This window comes from Rhinolophus ferrumequinum, chromosome 8 (genome assembly GCF_004115265.2).
Source record: "Rhinolophus ferrumequinum isolate MPI-CBG mRhiFer1 chromosome 8, mRhiFer1_v1.p, whole genome shotgun sequence".
Lineage (NCBI taxonomy): Eukaryota > Metazoa > Chordata > Mammalia > Chiroptera > Rhinolophidae > Rhinolophus > Rhinolophus ferrumequinum.
This window is the reverse complement of record NC_046291.1, coordinates 47,347,189-47,369,395: the sequence shown is the minus strand read 5'-3', so window position 1 is coordinate 47,369,395 and position 22,207 is coordinate 47,347,189. Positions and strand designations below refer to the sequence as shown.

The 22,207-nt window shown below is 39.0% G+C and overlaps 1 protein-coding gene across 1 annotated transcript in view; it reads right to left on the bottom strand.

Moving 5' to 3' along the window:
- Window positions 1-22,207, bottom strand: part of TTN (titin) — a 271,719-nt gene that overhangs the window by 51,003 nt on the left and 198,509 nt on the right. The window contains exons 248-283 of the mRNA XM_033112268.1: window positions 21,868-22,185; window positions 20,595-20,891; window positions 20,184-20,483; window positions 19,785-20,099; window positions 19,542-19,690; window positions 18,950-19,100; window positions 18,581-18,862; window positions 16,997-17,299; window positions 16,157-16,459; window positions 15,774-16,055; window positions 15,378-15,677; window positions 14,985-15,287; window positions 14,581-14,889; window positions 14,185-14,466; window positions 13,770-14,069; window positions 13,390-13,683; window positions 10,331-13,297; window positions 9,699-10,019; window positions 9,314-9,598; window positions 8,917-9,216; window positions 8,308-8,610; window positions 7,596-7,871; window positions 7,192-7,491; window positions 6,797-7,099; window positions 6,302-6,601; window positions 5,537-5,824; window positions 4,869-5,165; window positions 4,478-4,780; window positions 4,071-4,376; window positions 2,897-3,184; window positions 2,516-2,806; window positions 2,138-2,425; window positions 1,387-1,974; window positions 1,191-1,295; window positions 531-728; window positions 87-383 (exon numbers count right to left, since the gene is read on the bottom strand). Coding sequence (XP_032968159.1) covers window positions 87-383; window positions 531-728; window positions 1,191-1,295; window positions 1,387-1,974; window positions 2,138-2,425; window positions 2,516-2,806; window positions 2,897-3,184; window positions 4,071-4,376; window positions 4,478-4,780; window positions 4,869-5,165; window positions 5,537-5,824; window positions 6,302-6,601; window positions 6,797-7,099; window positions 7,192-7,491; window positions 7,596-7,871; window positions 8,308-8,610; window positions 8,917-9,216; window positions 9,314-9,598; window positions 9,699-10,019; window positions 10,331-13,297; window positions 13,390-13,683; window positions 13,770-14,069; window positions 14,185-14,466; window positions 14,581-14,889; window positions 14,985-15,287; window positions 15,378-15,677; window positions 15,774-16,055; window positions 16,157-16,459; window positions 16,997-17,299; window positions 18,581-18,862; window positions 18,950-19,100; window positions 19,542-19,690; window positions 19,785-20,099; window positions 20,184-20,483; window positions 20,595-20,891; window positions 21,868-22,185 — 13,092 coding nt within the window. The remainder of the gene's footprint in view (window positions 1-86; window positions 384-530; window positions 729-1,190; window positions 1,296-1,386; window positions 1,975-2,137; window positions 2,426-2,515; window positions 2,807-2,896; window positions 3,185-4,070; window positions 4,377-4,477; window positions 4,781-4,868; window positions 5,166-5,536; window positions 5,825-6,301; window positions 6,602-6,796; window positions 7,100-7,191; window positions 7,492-7,595; window positions 7,872-8,307; window positions 8,611-8,916; window positions 9,217-9,313; window positions 9,599-9,698; window positions 10,020-10,330; window positions 13,298-13,389; window positions 13,684-13,769; window positions 14,070-14,184; window positions 14,467-14,580; window positions 14,890-14,984; window positions 15,288-15,377; window positions 15,678-15,773; window positions 16,056-16,156; window positions 16,460-16,996; window positions 17,300-18,580; window positions 18,863-18,949; window positions 19,101-19,541; window positions 19,691-19,784; window positions 20,100-20,183; window positions 20,484-20,594; window positions 20,892-21,867; window positions 22,186-22,207) is intronic.

The window sequence follows — 22,207 nt, the reverse complement described above, 5'->3', positions numbered from 1 at the left end:
CAAAGAAAATAATACATTTTAATCAGAAAAGGAAGGTGGCTTAATTTCCATTTTTTAAAATGTGCATAAAAGTAAAATAGACCTACCATATTCATCCTTGCAAATAATGGTTCCTGTACTTTCTGATGGAGCACTGATAGCACCTGCTGTATTCTTTGCTCTAATTCTGAATTCATATTTTCCACCCTCAATAAGGTCAGTTACAGTAAAGGCACAATCTGGGACGTTAACGTGGTTGGCTTTCATCCAAGATTTAGAGGGTAGATCCCGCTTCTCCACTATATATCCAGTCAACTTATGACCACCATCGTATTTGGGTTCAGTCCAAATGAGAGTCACTGAATTCCTCGTTACATTAATAACCTCAGGCTTGCCAGGAGGATCTAAAACACAGGGGAAAATAGTCAAACAAATACTGACTTTTTTTTTTTTTTTTTTTTGCTTGGTCATATGGTAATTTTATTGTTAATTTTTTTAATACTGATGTTTTTTTCATGCACAAAATGTACTTTTCTTTTTTAATGACTTACCAATTGGATCAAGTGCCACAACTGGCTCCGACGGCAGGCTTGGCTTGCCTACTCCTGCTAAATTGATTGCCATAACTCGGAATTCATATTCAAGACCTTCAGTCAATCCTGTCACTTTGAAGTCTTTCATCCTAATAGGAGTCTTGTTAGCTCTCTTCCATAGAAGGCTGTTTCTTTCCTTGAACTCGATATGATACCCTACAAGAGACCCAGTGATGTGTCAATTCAGACAGAAAGTACAAATGTAGTCTGACTTTTACATATATATGTTTTTGTCCAAAAAATTTATATATGGATATATGGAACACATAATCATTCTTTCTAGTATCTACACTTACAGTAACCTAAGTGTAATGTTATTTTTTTTTCTCTTGGAATATGCATATTTATTGTACCTCCTGTTGAAAAATTTTAATTTACAAAAGTAGATATTATCACTAAGAAAGCCTGTTTTTATTAACTATTACATTAGGAGGTTTTCAATGCAATTAAGCTTTAGCTTATTTAATTAGCTTAATACTAATGCATTGAAAGGAAAATGTATTATTGGATGTGCAGATAGTGCTGTAAATGAGGAGCACACATTCAATTTTTTCTCAGGGGGGAAGATTTGAAAGAATCATTAATATAAAAGCTGTAGGATAAGAGCAAAATATGTACCTGTAATTGGAGAGCCACCAGTTTTCCTGGGGTCAGTCCAAGTCAGAGATACCAAATCGTGTCTGACATCAACAATAGTGGGAGGTGGGGGAGCATCGGGCACATCTAGGAAAATATATGATAATGCAAGATTTATAATAAGGAACTTACTCAACACCATGTTTTGTTTTATATTTTCTGACTTTGAAACACTTACCAAATGGATGTTTAGCAACAACTGGCTCCGACTTCAGGCCCTCTCCTACACCATATTTGTTTTCAGCACTGACCCTGAAGGTGTACTCCATACCCTCATGAAGTCTGGTTACTCTAAAGGTGGTTTTCTGAACAGCTGAGGCACATGTTATCCACTTGTTGTTTACAGAATCTCTCTTCTCTAGGATGTAATTGGTGATTTCAGAACCTCCGTCATCCTTTGGAGGACCCCACTTTAAGGTTATGGCTTCCGCTGTGACTTCATCGAATTTGATTGGTCCAGTGGGGATGCCAGGCTTGCCAACAACTTTTATAGAGAGAGTTCCTTCTTTAGTGCCAGCGACATTCTTCAGTGTGATTGTATATTTTCCAGCATCAGACTTTTGACAATCATGTACTACAAGAGTTGTGTTAACTGCAGATGACTCAATACCGACTCTTGTGCCAGTTACAAGAGGATCTTCCCCTTTCTTCCAGGATACTGATGGAGCTGGCTTGCCTTTTATGGGGATCTTAAGACGGAAGTTGCTGTTTTCTTTAGCCAAGTAGCACAAATCAGGTAGATCCTTTAAGTCAAGATCAGGAGCCACTGTAAAACAGCAGAGATAAATTATTACTTTTAAGACTGAGCAATTAACTTTTTCATATTGTTACAGTTTTTAAAGGATTTGTATGTAAATCAGCGAGTAGGGCTCAAGAGTGTACTTTGATGACAATAAAGGGAAAATGAAGATGCATGGCTAAAGTCTTACCAACATCATCCTTTGCCACGACAGTAATTTCGCTTGGGGTTCCTTCTCCATTTTCATTCTCAGCACTCACTCTGAAGGTATATTCCTTTCCTTCACTCAAATCTTTTGTGGAGTACTGTAAGTTGAATGATTTCATAACTCGTTGCCACTTATTTTCTTCAGTTAGGAAATCAACTACATAGCCTATAATACGACTTCCACCATCACTGCGAGGCTTTTTCCAGCCGATGCTACAAGATGACTTATTTACAGACAACACTTTCAGGTCCACAACTGGTCCAGGGGTTTCTAAAGCAAAGGAAAAAGGGTAAGTCTAAGCCCCAGATAACCAAAGTAAGACGTCACTCAAAATGATGGGGTGGTGGCTTGTTTGCTCACCAGAAGCTTTGACGGCATCACGTGTTTCACCAGGATCACCAATGCCATACTCGTTTTCAGCAAACACCCTGAAGAAGTAGGATTTTCCCTCCTCCAAGTTAGATATTCTGAAGCTTGTTTTTGAGCACTCAGTTGACACTGTAGACCAGGACTTCCTCTCTGCATCACGTTTTTCTACCACATAATTTATGATGGGACTTCCACCATCAATAATGGGAGGATCCCAAGTAATATAAGCAGAATCTTTGGATATTTCCTTAACAGTTACATTGACAGGTGGCCCAGGAGTATCTGGATAAATGGTAAATAAGAAATGAATATGTAATAAATACATAGAACTACATTTTTAACATACGTAATTTTTTTTTCAAACATACTTACCCAGCACTTTCACTACAATGGTATATTCCTTTTTACCACAACTGTTCTCCAGAGTCAAGATATATTTTCCTGCATCATATTTGTTCACATTCTCACAGCGCAAGAAAGTGTCAAAGTCAGTTGACTTTATGTCCAGTCCAACTCTTTCTCTTAGATTGACATTTGGTTTGGACCAAGTTATCTTTGGAGGTGGACGTCCTTTTACTGGTACATACAGTCTCATCGTAACTCCAGCACGTAATATGAGTGTTTTCCTCAAATCAGCGTCAAGGTCTCCCTCAGGTGGAACTGTTTAATTTTGGAGTGAAGAAAGTTAAAGTAATAATTTAATGGTCAAACGTATTTCCAAGGACTGGACTTATCACTCCTAAAATATGTTTCTTTCCCATAACTGATTTCTTATTCTTTAAAAAATCCTTAATATAATCCTCAAAACATTTGTCAACTATTTTGATACTCTGCAGCAATTGTTGATCTTCCCATTTTCTGATATCTTATAGGCTAAACCAAGTTTTCCCTGGAGGATCTGTGCGTTCTCTTCTCATAAATGTTACATATTTTCAAACTCTCTGTATATTTAAAAATAGACTATTGGTTCTTGGCTCTATTTCATTCTTGTTTCTCTTTTCTATATTCAGTGAAGGCACTCTGCTATATTCTTTGACTCTCTTTCTTTATTTCATTGTAGGAAGAAAAGTACATAGGCTATGAGATATAATACCAAATAATTCAAAACAAAGGGAGAAATGGTTATGGAGAATAAGTGAATAGAAGAAATGGGGAGAAGGGATACTAAGATGCCTATCAATACTATACTTATGGAGAGAGGTGGATTAGAAGAGAAAATAAAAAACCGTAAGAATGATAAACAGCTCACTACTTAGTTAAAAAATGGGTCTATTCTCAGATTAAAATTTCTAAATTCCATATTCTTTTGAAGACATGGAATCGTCATGTAAGTATAAAAAGCTTTTCAAAACCACAAATCACCTTGCATTCCACTGGGCCTGTTATAGAATACCAAAAAGTACCAACCCAGCTCTCTAAAACTGTACTCCTAGAGTTATCAACTGGAAAGCTTGCAAATAAATAAATCTATGTAAGGGAGTTCTACATTCCTCTTACATGATGACTGAAGAGAAAAGCTCTATGTATTTCTCTTGGTAATACTTACTTAAGATGTCCTTGGGACAGTGGTTGTCTGGCACATCACTGGGGTCACTGAATCCAATCTTATTAACAGCATACACGCGGAACTGATACTCTGTGTTTTCCATCAGGCTGGTAACTTCAAAGCGGGTTTTCTGGAGTTTCTCTGGTAAATTACACCTCACCCAGTTTACAGAGTCAGCTCGTTTTACTTCAACAAGGTACCCAATGATAGGGCTACCACCGTCATAGGCTGGCTTGCCCCAAGAGAGACTCACGGAGCTACGGGTTGTATCATATACTTTAGGAAAAGCTGGTGGACCAGGAGGATCTGAGGACAAACAATAAAATAAAATTTTCATTAAAATCTCATCTCTAGTTGTTCAATGCTAATTATAACACAGGATATGGAACTCTTTCATGAAAACTTACACTGAGGGTCCCGTGCATAAGCAGCTTTGGATGCATCACTGGGTTTGCCTGGTCCAGCCTTATTTATAGCTGTAACTCGAAACTCATATTCGGTGCCCTCTTGGAGACCTGTGGCTTTTATAGTTCTTTCTATAACAGGTTTTCTGTTGACCTTAGTCCAGTTAATTGCCTGAGTCTCCCGCTTTTCGACCAAATAGCCAGTGATGGGTGAGCCGCCATCATCTGCTGGTGGTTTCCAGCTTACTGTCATATGATCTCTGGTTATGTTGCTAATAATAGGAGGATCACAGCGTCCAGGTGGGTCTGCGGAGATTGATTGAAAAGTTAGTATCCCAGTCTAAAAAGCCACATTTAAAAAGTAAAATGAAAAACCACAAGAAAGTATTCCTACCATATGGGTTTTTAGCAATTGCTGGTTCAGTGAAGATTGGATCACCCACTCCGTATTTATTTTCGGCACAAATTCGGAACTGATACTCATGGCCCTCTATAAGTTTCTCCACGCTGCAGCTGGTGATGGGCACAGTAGCAGAGACTTGTGCCCAGTTGGGTCTGCTCGTTTCACGTTTGTCAACAATATAGTTGGTGATTTCTGAGCCTCCATCTTCAAGAGGAGGTTCCCAAGAAAGCATTGCACGATCTGGATACATTTTGTTGATTTTAACAGATGCTGGAGGACCTGGTTTATCTGTAAGAACAAGAAAAAAAAGTGAAGTCACTCACTAACACCTGTGAAATAGGGAATGAGTAGAATGGAGCCCTGGAAACCTGGACTGAAGTCTTTGTATTGTCATTAACTTCCTGTATGACTTTGGAAGTCACTTATTTTTTCCGTTTTAATTTCCTCATATGTAAAATTATGTAACTGGAATATGTATTTTATATGTATTCTGTAATGCTCTTTTCAGCCTAAAAAAGCTATTGTTTTGTGATGAGAATAATTCCGTGATTGCAAAATATAGATTAGGATATATATCTTTTCTCACGTTATTTTGTAAATTCTATTACATCACATTAATCAAAATAAAATAGGAGATTCTAATTAAGCACTTTAGTTACCTAACACTTTAAGTTTAATGGTGGCTGATTTGGAACCACTTGGATTTTCGGCAGTGATGGTATAGTCTCCTGAGTCCTTTCGGTTCACGCTGAACAGCTCCAGGGTACACAGGTTCCGCTTCATGGTCATCTTGATTCCTTCTGCTGGTTTGAGCAGTGTGCCCTCCTTCTTCCAAGAGACTGTTGGTATTGGTTTTCCAAAAACAGTAGCATCCAGGCAAACATTAGTTCCAGCTTTCACAGTAAGCAAAGATTTCATTGCCAAACTCAGGTCTATCCTGGGAGGAACTGGAAAGAAATAAAAGGACTTAATATATGAAAGCTACATTATATAATTCTTATTAATAAAAGTGGAAAAATTCATATGCTCTGTCTCTTTCAAGATGGGATTTTTAAAAGTATCATATTCATTATAAAAGAAACACAGACTTAATGTAGAAATTTGATCATGCTGAAAGTATAAAGAAAAACACAGATCACCCATAATTCCAATGCCCTTTAATTTTCACTATTATCATTTTGGTGCATTTCTTTGTCATCCTTCTCTGTTGCTGAAATTATATGGTCCTCACAGTTTTGTATCCTGCTTTTCAGTTTAACATGTGATTAAGATTCTCCATAATCATAATTTTTAGTGTCTGTATACAAAGTACCTATCACTTTACTTGTCCTTTTCTCCATAGGTATAGATTTACTTTTTCAATAGGAGAAATGTACAATATGAGTGTTGTCCACCTTTGCCTATAATACTCAACAGAATCTTACCATTTTCTGCGAGGATGGTCACTGGATCAGAAGGTTCAGAAGGCTGGCTAATGTTTATTGCTGTCTTGGCAATTGCTCTAAATTGATATTGAGCATTCTCTTCTAAACCAGTAGCTGTGTACTCTTCCTGGGGAATCTGGTGAGGTGTAGTATTGCACCGTACCCACTTATCACCAGGAAGTTTGCAAGCTTCTATGAAATAGCCAATAATTTTACTGCCTCCATCATGCTTTGGACGAGCCCAGATGAGGGATACAGTGCTCTTGGAAACATCAATAACTTCAGGCTTTCCAGGAGGATCTAAAACCAAAAGAGGTATTCTCAGCACTTAGCTTAATAGCAGAATTTTTAAACTTCTATATTTCACATTACCACCCAGAACATATTCCTAAATGGCAGTAGTAGTAATCTTCAGGGACTCCAAGACTTAAATATGTCCCCCAATACAAACAACAACAACAACAACAACAACAACAACAAACAACAAAAACTCACCAACTGGCATTCTTGCAGTTACATATTCTGTTGGTTTGCTGGGTGGGCTGGATCCAGCTTTGTTTAGGGCATAGATTCTGAATGAATACTCAAGACCTTCTATAAGGCCAGCGCAAGGATATTCAGTTGACCGGACAGAAGTATCATTAGCTTTAACCCAGAGCAAACTGTTTCTTTCTTTGCGTTCAATCAGGTAACCGGTAATAGGGCTCCCTCCATCACTGTCTGGTCTGTCCCATGCCACAAACATGCAGTCTTTGTTGACTTTAGTGATTCGAGCATTCTTCGGTTCACTAGGAACATCTGGAGATGAAGACAAGGCAAATGTCAGTTTCGACCCTAAGTAACAGGCTAGAAAGAAAACAATTTCTTTTTGCTTCCTGAAAGAAACATACCAAATGGGAACTTAGCCAGCATCTTTGGAGATGTGAGAGGTTCTGAAATGCCAAATCGATTTTCAGCACGGACCCGGAAGATATATTCCTGGCCTGGGATCAGTTTTCCAATTCTGCAGGAAGTTTTTGTCACTGAGGCTAGAGCTGTCACCCAGTCACCTCGGCTTACATCACACTTCTCCACTATGTAATTGGTGATGTTACTGCCTCCGTCCTCCAGAGGGATGTGCCATGACAGGGAGCAAGCATCGGCGTCTATGTCTGAAATGTCAAATGGAGGCTGAGGGGGCCCAGGAGCATCTGCATGAACCAAGAAGAAAGAAATGTAAGAACAGGGATTTGATAGGAAAAGAATGTTGCTGATCTTCATAGTTAGACAACCATTTGTCCGACGTGTAACTTACCCATGACGATAACTTTGATTTTCTGAGTGTCTATCCCAGAACTGTTTTCTGCAGTGAGGCTATAGTAACCACTGTCTTTCCTAGTAACATCTTTTATGATCAAAATTGAAGAATTGTCTGTTTTATGTACTGCCAGATGACTGGATGTGACAACATCATCTTCTCCTTTTTTCCATTTACAGGTCGGGTGAGGCTTTCCATACACATGGGCTTCAATTCGGATTTTCTTCCCAGCTTTAATAGTAATTTGCTCTGGCATAAGAATCTTTGGTGGCACTAAAAGGAAAATGAAAATATGTTAATTTTGTGGGGAGGTTCAATTTCCTCTGGTGGGGAACTGTACTAGTGTTTTTCAAATTGTGGGTTGCAACCCATCAGTGGGTTCAAGTTAATGTTTGCATTACAGCTAATATGTTTTTTTAAAAATGAGATTGAATTGAATAGAAAACATGAGTCTGGCATGCAGAAGAAATGTAGGTGTTACTTCAGGAAACTTTTTTAAGTTATATATATGTATGGGTATTGTGTTATATATATGTGTACTGTGTCATGAGGTAAAGTTTAGTTATTATGTGTTGTGGGCCCAAAAGTTTCAAAACTACTCTTCTCTACTATTTTTCAAGTATTTCTGGAACTAGATTCATCAGGGAGAAATGACTACATGTCAAAAGGAAATTCTAATAAACTTTATCACATGATAAAAACGACTTACACAGCTGTTCTTTGGCTTCATACACTCCTTCTGCTTCTCTTGGCAAACTGACGCCCACAGCATTTCTGGCCACGACTCTAAATTTGTATTTCTTTCCTTCCTTTAGGCCAGTGACAACAAGGCTGAGATCTTTCACCACTGAGTACTCTGTCCAGCAATCTGCAGGCTGCTCTTCCTCTCGGTAACTAATGATGTAGCCATCAATTTTAGCGCCTCCATCGCGCAGGGGAGGTAACCAGGCTAATGCAGCACTGTTCTTTGTCATTTCAGTAACTTCTAGTTTCCTTGGGGGATCCGGCTCACCTAAAAGAAAAACATGATTTAGAGAACTGTCCAGGTAACCGAATCACGTCCATTTGCTAATATACTTAAGTGTTATGCCTCTTACTTCAAAGTATATGGAAACTGTCATTCGGTATGTCGAAAGTAAAAAGTTCAAGGTGAGGCAGATCAAAAAGTCTTTAAGGAGTGAGTCAGATACTTATTTGTACTGTTTGGGTTTCTACAAATTAAATCCCTTTCAGTAATGGATTAAAATGTTTTGGTACCTTGACCTTGCTAAAGTAGGGGATGAGATAAAAGGAGGAAAAATGGAAGGATATTACTTACTTAGAGGATCTGATGCAAGCACTGGTTTGGGGACATCTGTTGGGACACCACGGCCATACTCATTCACAGCAGTTACTCTGAAGTAATACTCATTCCCAGGCACAAGATTTGTGACGTGGAAGCTTGTTTTCTTAACTTCTGCGGCAACTGTTGACCATGTCTTCCTCTCTGCTTCCCGTTTCTCCACAATATAATGTGTCACTTGGCTCCCACCATCATTCTCAGGAGGGGCCCAGGAAATGTGGCATGATGTTTTCGTGACATCCGAAACTTTTAAATCAGACACAGGTCCAGGAGTATCTGTAAAGAACCACAAAATCAGATATACAGGTCTCCTCAGCCTCCTTAATAATGAATGCATTTTTGAAGGGGAAGAAGCAGTTTGTTAGCAACCCACCTAACACTCTGACATTCACAAACACGGCCTTTTCGCCAGCTGGGTTCACAAGCGTCAAGGAATATTTTCCTGAGTCATCACGAGTGGAATCGGGGATGACAAGGAAGGCCATAGTATCAACCAGATCGACTTGTCCTTTTCTGACCACATTATCAATCCCCACTTTTCGCCAAGTGACTTTAGGGGCTGGTCGCCCTCTTATGATGGCAAATAGTCGAATAGGGCATCCTGCTCTCACTGTGACCAGTTTTCTCATGCTGGCATCCAAATCAATCTCCGGAGGTTCTACAAATGACATGAAAGCCATAAGCTGATTTTTCAGAATATGGGGAAGTCATATGAGAAGTGAAGTATGAATAAATGAAGTGATAAACTAGGGCCTCACCTAGGATTTCTTTAGGTTTAATAGCATCCTTTAGTTCTGCAGGGCGCCCAATGCCAACTTGGTTTTGGGCACACACCCTGAATTCATATTCCTGGTTTTCGTCCAAGCTGGTGACAGTGAATTCCATGCGAACAAGTTGTGCTGCAGCATTGCACCTTTTCCAGCCTTCATCGGGTGATGTGTCTGGTTTTTTTGGTCTCATTTCCACAATATATCCAATTATTGGTGCACCACCATCATACACTGGTTTTCCCCACCCAAGGGTTATGGAATTTTTGGTTGTATCAACCACTTTGAGATTGGTTGGTGGACCAGGTGGTTCTGAAAATAAATTATGTAAGAATAAATTTATACATGGTTAACGACTACTAGTAATACTTTAACGTGTAATTTTATAAAGTCCATTCTCAAAGACAGGGTGTTCAATTTCTCAATTACTGAGTCCTTATTTTCTTTCATAAAATTAGAATCTATCATTGTTTGTACATTTTAGGTGATTTGGTAAAAGATCTACTTGGAAAAATACTGGGTAAAATAAAGTTTTGATGCTATGAATTTAATTTGTTTGTCTAACAACTCTGTGCTTGAGATTAAGAGTTGCTGTAATATCAGAAAAAGCAAGAACATCATACCTATGGGATCTTTTGCCACCACTGGTCTTGATGGCAAAGATGGTTCGCCAATTCCAATTTCATTTTCTGCCTTGACACGGAACTGATATTCATGCCCTGGGAAGAGATTCTGTACTTTCAAACGTCTCTCAGGGATTGCACTCTTGTTAACAGGGACCCATCGTGTTCCGTGTTTTTCCTTTTTCTCCAAGAAGTATCCTGTGATGGACTTTCCACCATCATATTCAGGTGGAGTCCAAACTACAGTCATCTCTTCTTTGCTTACTTTAGTGACGTCTGGGGGGTCAGGGCGACCAGGTCTATCATATTTGGTTTTTGCAATGATTGGTTTGCTTTCCGTTGGAGGCCCTGTGCCTATTTTATTTTCTGCACGGACTCTGAAAATATATTCGTTTCCTTCTATGAGACGTGTTACTGTAGCACCGGGTGTTAAGACAGCAGACGAATAGGTAGACCAAACCATTCGCTTGCTCTCACATTTTTCTAGAATATAATTTTGGATTTCACAGCCGCCATCATCCTCTGGTGGATCCCAACGAATAGTACACCTATCACTGGACACGTCAGAAATTTTAAGGTTTCTTACAGGACCAGGCTTGTCTAAAACGTTGACAGTGGCATAGGCCACAAAACTGCCAGCTGTGTTAGTTGCTGTAATTACATATTTTCCACCATCACTTCGCTTTGCTTTAGTAAGAATAAATTTAGATGACTCAGCACTGGTATCAATCTTGACCCTTGGTGATCTTGTTAGGTCTGTAGCATCTTTGTCCTTGGTCCATGAAACTTCTGGAAATGGTTTGCCTCTAACACCTGCTTCAAGTCTAATGGTCTCCCCTGCTTTGACAGTTAGCACACCACTTAATTTCAGATCAAGTACTGGTTTCTGTAAATCTTCCTTCACAACAACTTCCCCTGTCTTTACCCAGTCACTTTCCCCACCTTCATTCTTCGTTTGTACTCTGAACTCATAAATCTGGTTTTCAACACATTTGTCGACCATGTAGTGGGTTTCTTTAATGCTTCCTTTATGGACTCTTTCCCAGTCAGTAGAGCCCTTCAGCCTCCTCTCAACATGATATGATAGATTTGGGCTGCCACCATCATAATCAGGCCGCCGCCACCTTAGGTAGACAAATGTCTTTCCTTTATCTGCAATATGAAGGTTTTCAGGCTCACCTGGTCTATCAATAGGGTTAATAGCCAGAATTGGAGTTTTTGTTTCAATGGTTGGCCCAACACCTACTTTATTCTCTGCACAAACTCGGAAATAGTATTCATCGTTGGCTAAAAGGTTGGCCTTAATTAACCGCCTAGTGACATCCGAAGCAACAATTGACCAGCCTTTCTGGTTTGGTTTGCGATATTCCACAATGAAATTTGTTATTTCTGAGCCACCATTATCTAGTGGGTTTTCCCAAGAAATTGTACAGTTCTCTTTGTTTACATTGGTAACCTTTAAATTCTGGCAAGGCCCAGGCCTGTCAAGGACATTAACGATAGCGGAACCTTGGGCATGTCCACTGCTGTTCTTAGCTGAGATGACATACTTGCCATGATCAGCTCTAACAGCTTCTTTAATTTGTAACTCAACACGAGGTAGATCTTGAAGTAGGTCAACTCGCTTTTCTTGGACCAGTACTTTGCCTTCCTTGGACCAAGTTATGTCTGGTTCAGGTCTGCCTTTGACTCGAGCAAGAATGCGGATAGTTTGGCCCACTCTAACGGTAATAACATCACGACAAGTAACATCAAGTTCTACTTCTGGAGGATGAAGGATATCTTTTGCAACCACAGATTCTGCTAGTTCTCTTGGTTCTCCCTCTCCCACAATATTAGCTGCCTTTATACGGAACCTATACTCATTTCCTTCAATTAGTCCAGGTACCCTAAAGGCACATTGCCTAATGAGTTCATCTTTATTAATCCTGTTCCACTGGGCTGTACCAGCTTTCTGACATTCCACTACATAGCCTAGAATGGGGCTACCGCCATCACTGAGAGGCTTTGTCCATACCAAGTCAGCTGTTTCTTTGCTCTTGTCTTTCAGTTTAGGATTAATAGGTGGTCCAGGTGGTTTGATGGGCCGGCAAGCTTTTATTGGGTCAGAACTTGGAGATGGATTGCTTAGTCCTGCAAGATTTTCAGCAAAAACTCTAAACTCATATGTATTTCCTTCATAGAGTCCAGTCACTCTAAATCTCAGATCAGCAATAGGTGTTTTGTTGACCCTCACCCATTTGCCAGTTGCTTCTCGACGTTCCACATAGTAACCAGTTATTGGACTTCCACCATCAGATTTTGGCAGAGTCCAGGACACTGTTGCAGCATTTTCAGTAATGTCAGTAACCACTGGTTTACCAGGAGGAGATGGAGGATTAAATTTATGTTTAGCAACAGTAGGTATGGAGTCAAGGGGAGGACCAACACCCATCTTATTCTCTGCTCTAACTCGGAAAACATATTCGCAGCCCTTTTGCAGATGTGGGACTTTCAGCTTTGTCTTACTGCCTCCTGAAGAGACAACACCCCATGTATCTTTCCTTGTATCTTTTTTCTCAACAATATAATTTATCACGGGGCTTCCTCCATCATCCTTAGGTGGCTTCCATGAGATAGTCATATATTCAGGGGTAACATCCAGAATATCAATAGGACCTGTTGGTGGACCAGGAACATCAAGAACAGTAAGATGTACAGCTACTGTTTTGCTGCCAGCTGCGTTGGAAACTGTGATTTGATATTCTCCAGTGTCTCTCCTTAAGCAATTCTTAATAGTAAGTACTGATGAGAAGTTGTCAGTTTCAACTGTATAGTGTTCATCTGTGTTAATCTCACTCCCATCGGTTGTCCACTTTGCAGTAGGAAAGGGTACACCTCTTATAATGGCAGGGAATCTGACTGTAGTTCCAGCTTTTACCACAAGGCCTTCAATTAATTTCACATCCAGCTCCACAGATGGAGGTACTGAAAGGTAAACACGAGGAAATTAGATTTTTCTTTTATAATATGAATAGTTTTAAAAAGAAATAAAAAAATAATGCCAATTCAAAAATTACCTAGTTTTTCCTGACATTCTATCGGGATAGTTGTGTCAGGCAGACCAAGACCCACAATATTTTCAGCTTTTACACGGAATCTATAGGTCTTTCCTTGTTGTAGTCCAGTAACAACACACTCTAACTCTGTCACAGTCTTGAACTTAATCCAGTCTTGGGTGCCTTCTTCTTGATATTCCACCAAATATCCAGTGATTGGAGAGCCACCATCACGATCCGGCTTATTCCAAACAAGGGAGACTTCAGTCTTGTCAACATCTACGTGGTGTAGGTCCTTGGGTGGCCCTGGGGGATCTTTTCAAAAGAAGAAGTTATGATGAATAAATAATATTCTCAAACCCCATCAAACAATACTTTTGTATCCAGAGAAAGCAACTTACGTAGAGGATCCATAGCCTTGATGGGTTTAGGTGTTTCAACAAATGGACCACGTCCATACTGGTTCTCAGCAGCTACTCGGAAGAGATACTGATTGCCTTCATTGAGATGTTTAGCCCAGTGACTCTTTTTCTTTGATGTAGTCGAAAGAGGTGACCACTGGGCACTGGCAACATCTCTCCTCTCAACCACATAATTTGTAACAACAGAACCACCATCATCCAGTGGTTCCTTCCAAGTAAGGTAACAAGAGTCTTTCCTAATTTCACTGACTTCCAGATCTCGAGGTGGCCCAGGCTTATCTGAAAAGTATTAAATAATGCAGTTATATAAGTGATTAATGCATATAAGAGCTCAATATGTATCACAATTTACTTTTCATTTGTTATTACATTAAAAACATACTAAAATTCTTACCTAACACAAGCACTTTTACTGAGACAGTTTTTGAACCGGCTGGATTCTCCACTGTTAAGGAATAAATTCCACCATCTTCATGGGCAGCATTACGAATTTCAAGCTTGCTACCAACTGGAGTAACATCAATTCTTGCTTTGGTTGGAGCCTCTCTGTCTTCCTTTTTCCAAGTTACTTTTGGGAATGGCACTCCTTTGATGATGGCACTAAGTCTCAGAGTATCACCGACCTTTATGTGTTGTTCTCTTGCCATGTTGGCATCAAGAATCAGCTCAGGGGGTTCTAGAATAAAGAGAACAGTACTTTCAGATTTGATTGCTAATGTATTTTACACAAAAGCATATACAGTGAGACACCTGCCTTCCTTGCAAATGCAGCTGAGAACATTTTACTCACCAAGTCTGTCTTTTACTAGCACTGGCTCGGGAACATGAGCTGGATTTGATTCACCAGCTTCATTGACTGCTATTACTCTAAACTTATAGGTTTGACCATCCCGAAGACCAGTAACTTTATATTTAGTTTCAGGACATGACTCAGGAGTATGATTGGCTCTTCTCCACTCTTCATCTCCAACTTTCTGGTACTCAACAATATAACCCAGAATCTTGCTCCCACCATCATGACGTGGTGGCTGCCAAGTTAGGTCAACTGAATTACACGTTGTATCTATTGCTTCAGGATTAACAGGTGGACTTGGTTTAGCTACATAATAAAAGGGAAAAAGAGAAAGGAGTTAAAATATTCTTGAAAACAAAGTTGGATAACATGAAAACAGAATGAATGCTTTAATACTATACCAATGGGATCTTTAGCAAAGACTGGTTTAGATGGTGGGCTTGGATCTCCAATACCAATTTCGTTTTCTGCAGAAACCCGGAATTCATATTGACACCCTTCTAGAAGATCAGGAACCCTAAATTTAGTATATGGATGGATAGGCTCTTTGGTAACTCTAATCCATCGTTTAGACATAGTTTCCCTCTTTTCCAGGATATAGTTTGTGATGGGCTTTCCTCCATCATTTGGCTTCTTCCAGGTTACTAATGCAGAGTCTTTGGTAACTTCTGTAACAATTGGTTGCTCAGGTGCATCAGGAACCTCTATAATAAACATTATCAAAATGTGTTAGAAAATTTTTTTCTGTTAACAACATCAAATAATGAATCACTAAAATGAAATGTAATGCGTACTGAAACGATCTTTGGCTTTCATTGAATCAGACACCAGAGGATCACTTATTCCATACAGGTTTTCAGCACGTATCCGGAAAATATAATCTTTTCCTTCAAGCAGTTTAGAAACTTTGCATGTTGTTTTAGCACTTGCAGATGTCACAGGCATCCAAATATCTTTGCCCACCTCATTCTTCTCAATAATATAATTGGTAATTTCACTGCCTCCATCATCTAAAGGTGGCTTCCAAGAGATAACCATGTGATCTTTGGACACCTCGTCAAAAATAACTGGTCCCACTGGTGGTCCAGGACGGTCTGCAGGGAAAAAAAAAAATCACAGCACAAAATATTATTTCCACTTCTACTTTGGAAAGAACAGGGCATCTATTCTTTTTGATAAATAATACTTACCAACAACATTAACTTGACAGACACCTTTCCTAGAGCCTGTGCTATTCTCCACAACCACACAGTATTTGCCAGAGTCTGAACGTTTGGCCTTGATCTTCTCTAGAGTCAGTGTTGTTGGAGTGGTCTTTATATGAGTGCGATCATCTTCTAGGACATCACCATCATCTTTGAACCAAGTAACCTTAGGCTTTGGTTTGCCTGAGTAATGGCCAGTGAGGGCAAAAGCTTCACCAACTCGAATCGTGATCTTATCTCTGAAGTCGAGGTCTAGTGTTGGAGGAGCTAAAATTTACAATTGTAAAGGCAAGTCAGTTTTACTGAGGCTTTAGGATAAATCTATAAATGTACAAGTTTTCAAAGTATAACCTGCAGTAGACACATACCCAGCTCATCCTTGCAAGTGATTGGCTTGGTGCAAAATGATGGCTTGCCTTGTCCAACAATATTGACGGCACTGACACGGTACTCATAGGTATCACCTTCTTTTAAGCCTTTAACAGTGTATTTTCTGCTAAGCAAGTTGTCCTGTGTAACTTTGTGGAACTTCTCAGTTCCAATGAGACGACTTTCTAGGACATAGTTAATAATTTCTGATCCGCCATCATACTTTGGAGGATTCCAAGTCAAAGTAACAGAATCTTTAGTAACTTCTTTGACTTCTAGGTCTTCAGGACGCTCTGGTACAGCTGCAAGTATAAGTATGGAATGATCATGAAAAAACTGTCATGTTAAAAATGAAAGTAGAATGTAGTAAGAAATACTTTTTGAGGATTGCATTTAAACATTAAACTACGTGCTCTGAACAGTAACAAAATAGATCTCATCACAGAACTATTAGAACTAAAAAGGACCCAATAAAATCTAATTTCCTCTGATCAGATGAGGAAATAGAGGTTCATTGAGGCCAAATGATTTAGGAAAGTTCTCCAGAGTTGGTATTTTTAGAGTTATAAAACATTTCATGTTTACATAATTAGGTGGGAAATTAAAAAAAAATCAGTATAGTATACATGGGAAGATTTGAAGAATAAGATATATTCCTATAATCTCTTTCACAACCACATTCAGATACTACCAACATCAGATAGTGAGTATTTGTCTAATGAATGCTTGTCAAATGAATGAAATGTTTGGCATTTATACACATATTTTGTCACCATAGTTTTTTTTATTAATTGAGTGAAGAAGTGACAAAGGATGAAATTGCTTTAAATTGCACTTACTTATTGGATCTCTGATGACAAGTTCATTTGTTGTCTCAGTGAATGGGCCCATGCCAATACTATTTTCAGCTGCAATTCGGAAGAAGTAGGCTTTTCCTTGAATGAGACCCTGGACGGTAGCGTTTTGTCGAGTAACTGTATATGTCACTGGGGTCCATGCTTTGCGATCAGCTTCCCGCTTTTGAATGACATAATTGGTGATTGGAGAGCCTCCATCATCTTCTGGAGAAAACCATGTCAGTTTGCAGGAGTCATTGGTTAGGTTGTCAGACAGGAAAGGTGTTCCAACAGGACCCGGCACATCTGTAAATAAGAGGAAAAGATTTCTCGTTGTTTGTCTTCAACAAACTACAGGGCTCAATGTTTGTTACCCTCTGTTTTTAAAAAGGAAATAAAAATATGGTTAGGAGAAAATAAGATTTTGGGTCTATTAATTGAGTTGTTTCTCCTCCCCTTCGTATCTATTTTCAATCATGTTTTTAAATGAAGTAGGTTTGCAACAGTTACTGGTTGTCTCTGTTTTAGTAGAAGCTGAAGGAACAGTAATTTTATTTTTAATAATTTGTGAGTCAGATAGGAGGGAGCTTCGGGGAGGAGAACCCTCTGAGGGAGACAGGAGAGGGTGAGGAGTGGCATGGCTACTTTTGTGTCCAATTTACTCTACAGAGAGAAAAGAGAGAATGAGCTTTTTTCTGGGTGCCAGTGAATCAACGAGCAGCACAAGAGGTCCCAAATCTCAGAATGACCTTTGAGAGATTTGAAATTGAACCTGGTATTGTGTTAGTTGTCAAATTAAAATAATAGTCTTTGGGTAAAAGGGTGTTTAGGAGCTTGAAACTAACTTAAAATCTTGTAGAATTACTACTCAATGAGATATTAATATTTTTCTTTATGCCATTTTCATTAATGAAACCACAACATGTTTTTATAACATTAATTATGTTCAATAGAGAATCGGCACTTTTCACATTAAAACTGGCTGCCTGCAGTATGGTTGTCCCTAGAGATGTGCTAAGAGAGAGATCTGAGTGGGAGGGCTTCACTCTCTGAGCAAATCACTGGAATAAAGCAGCCAGCGAGAGGCATGAAAAAGCTTGTAAAGTTCAACTCTATATTCAGTGACTAGACATGCAATGTTGATAACCAAATATGATTCTTCTCTTCCGTTAGAATACTGAAACCCTTCAAAGGAATTTTTGCAGTATTACGATAACTAGCAAATAAAGATATAATCCCATGCTGTGAAAACGGTCAACCTTAGCAAATTGTGAAACCTTCTTGTACATTTGTAGGAACGTTGCTTTTATGAAAACTGTAGAATAGCATATTAAATGCTTATGGTGGCATGTTATATAAAAAGGCAACACACGAAACTTTATAGGAATACAGCCGTATAACATATGTATAGGATAAAGAAGCAAGGAGGAAATCTTTAAAAAATAGCTAATTGTGGTCAGTGGGATTGTGGGCGATTTTTCTTATTTTCCAAATTATTCGTAACATAGTTTTATTATAACATAGCTTTGTTGTAGGTGAAATAAAAATGTTATTGTCAAGTTGCATGGACAAATTGAAAGTATTTACCTAATACATCAACGATAATTGTCTTCTTCCTTTCTCCTCCCTCATTTTTGGCAAGAAGAGAATAGATGCCTTGGTGGCTCCTCTGGCAATTCTTGATAACCATGGATGAGCTAATGGCTGTGGACTCAATGGTGGCTTCTTGAGGTAATGCTCTTTCATTCATACTCCAGGTGATGGTTGGAGGAGGCTTTCCAGAAACATAGGCGATGATCCGGATAACCCCTCCAGCGTGGACCACAATTCTGTCTCTGACGCTGGCATCCAGCTGAAGGTCAGGTGACACTGGAAAACAATTGAAAGTTACAAATGTCATTTTCATTTCCAATACAAAATGTAAATATACATAAAAATAATAGAAGTATTAATTACCAATTCTGTCCTTCATTTCAAGGGCATCTTGGACTTCTCCAGGTTCTCCAATGCCAGCAATATTGACCGCTCTAACTCTGAATCTGTAGAATGCTCCTTCTTTTAATCCTGTCACAACAAGTTTTGTTCCTCTCACTTCTTTATCTTTACCCTAGGGAAAAAAAATCACAAGCATTTTATAATTAAAATAGTTCTTGTTGTTTTAATAGCTTTCTAAAGCATAACAAACGATATATTTAACTACTGTTTTGGGGAAGATTGTTGCTAGTTTAGGTTTTAGGAATGAGATATTACAGGTAAACACTGATGCAATATCTTGCCAGGAATTAGGTTTTAAAATTACTGTGAAATGATTAAAGAATTGTACTGCTCAATTATTTCACCTTTTCAGGATATAGCCAAAAGATGAATTAATAATAACATGACTTAACTTTTGATTAGATTTTTGACATAACAGATGTTTGAATTATCAGTTATAATTGTGTTATTGTTCTGATTTCTTAATCCAAAATAGAAATTAATGGGATTGACAATAACCACTACATTTTTAGTTTATTCATAGTATATATCCATAATGCCAAGTGTTAGTTACCTTTTCCCATTCTTCTTTTCCTTCTTCTTTAAATTCAACGATATATCCAGTTACTTTAGATCCACCATCTTTTAGTGGGGGAGACCACTCCAAATCTGCAGTTGATTTAGTCCAGTCTGTGACTTTGGGAAATGGAGGACCAGGAGGGGCTAGAAAGAACCAGTATACATTAGTATCCTTAACTTTTCCGTGGTACTTTGGAAAGAAAAAAAAAAAAAAAAAAGGAATGGTTTCGAGGCTTACCAACTGGATCTCTAGCAGTCACTGGATCTGATGGCAGACTTGCCGGACCCACTCCAGCAGCGTTAATCGCGTATACTCGGAATTGATAATCAGAACCTTCAATAAGACCAGTCACTTTATAGGAAACACCCAAAGTCATGGCTTTGATAGGATCTCGGTTAACTCTCTTCCATCTCTTTGAAGTGGTGTCTTTCATTTCTAGCCAGTATCCTGTCACAGGAGAGCCTCCATCATATTCTGGCTCTTCCCAGTTGACAGTCATGGAGTTACGAGTCACGCTGCTAACAGTTGGTTTATCTGGTGCTCCAGGGACAGCTGTGACAAAAATCACATTGTTGATAAGTCATTATGAAAAACGCAAATAAGAAAGACTCTGTACACAAAACATGTCCTACTCACAGAAGAGGTTTCTTGCTGTTTCAGGTTCACTGTCAAGAGGCTCCCCAATGCCATATTTATTCTGGGCCATGATTCGGAATACATATTCATGGCCTTCTAGCAATTTGGGAATTGTGTATGTGCACTCTTTAGGTTCACTGGAGACACGCACCCATGTCTTCCTGTTAGCTTCTCTTTTCTCAATTACATAGTTTGTAATCTTAGACCCACCATCATCTTTAGGTGGAAGCCAAGATAATGTCATTTGGTCTGCTGAAATAGACTCAAACTTTATTGGTCCTATTGGAGGGCCAGGGCGACCTAAAATGGTTTAAAAAGGAGAAAACTTTATTAGTAGAAGGATTTTTAAAGCCAAATATTATATCCATGAACAGGAAAACATGTAGTTTTAATAAAGCATGCGGTCTTTACCAAGGACATTCAGTCTCATCTCCTTTGATGCTGTTCCCAGATTATTCACAGCTGTGATGGTATATAAGGCAGTGTCACTCCTGCGAGACTGTGGAATAACTAAGGTGCAAGTATCATCCACCACCAGTTTGTTGACATGGGTGTCATAGAGAACTGGTTCTTTATTATCAGGCTTCTTTGGAGGAGCTTTAAACCAGGTTAGAGTTGGGAATGGCACACCTTTAATTTTGGCCACGATGTTAACATCAGTTCCTTCTTCAACCTCCATGAATTCTTTTAGTTCAATTGATGGTGGGCCTAGATTATTAAAAGAAGTTGGCATTAGGAACATAAAGCACTGAAGGCTAGAAAGTAGAATTCACAGTGACTATAAAGCTATTTGGATCTATTATAGGCAGGCTTTGTAGCCTGGGTCAACAGAAACAACAGATCTGTCTTCAACTAATTTATATCCGTTTGGAGCACAGGTGCATGTGGTCATCATCCTTTATCTACATGTGGCTATGTATCAGCTATTGCCTCTCTTTTACCTGGCATCATTATGCATGTAGGTATTGAAAAAGGACAGAGAGAAGTGAAAATTGTAGTAGCTTAGGCTTGGGAGGTCTTCCAAGACATTCCCTTTAGTATTTATGTTGAATTCTGAGAGGACCTACTACCTTCATTCTGAGATGAATTCCCATTTGAAGAAATATAACTGCTAGTAGAGGCAAAACAAATTTTCATTTCCCATGAAGTTAGTATAAGAATGTGCAAAAAGAGTTGTAACTATAGCTCTCCCAAATTTAGAAAAGAGAATTGTAGACATACAGTAGGGATCGTGACAATAATTAGATAAACAATTACCATATTTGTGTGTATCTTTTATCCATTAAAATGGATAGAGAATAGAGAAAAAGAAACGTGATCGTGAAGATAAGTGGCTCTGGCACTTGCTGAGCAAATAACTGGTTACTAGGTGCTCCTTTTGAGGTGCATGCAGAGGAAGTGCCCTGATTTTTGGTAAGTAAAACAGCCTGCCGTGGAGAAAAATTATAGGAAGGAAATTCCAAACATCATCTGCTTTAATTCAAGGGAAGGTAATATGGAAGGAAATATGATAATTCTATGGAACTTGAGGGAATGAGTGATTGAGTAATGTGCCCGTCTCCATACTCAACCCATGGTGCTTCCCGAGGTGTGGACAGACCTCTTTTTATTTTGGGTTATTATTAAATATATAGAAAGGTATTCATTCGCGAAGAGGCGATTTTGTTAATATAGTGGTACTTACAGGTCTGGTCTTTGACAATCACAGGACCTACAGTGGCCGAAGGTTTGCTGACTCCTGCGGCATTGACAGCTTTGACTCTGAATTCATATTCCCCACCCTCTGTGAGGTCCTCAACGGTAAATTGCAGTTCTTCCACATCACGCCTATTGCACTGTTTCCAGGCTTCTTTCTTTTTCCCAGTAGGGTCCCATGCAAGGCACTCAACAATATAGTGGGTGACAGGGGAGCCCCCATCATTCCTTGGAGGTTTCCATGACAGGTGTACCGTGTTCTTTGTTATGAGGCCAATCTTGAGTTTAATAGGCGGGTCAGGTGGATCTTTAAAAGTAGTGAAAGGAAG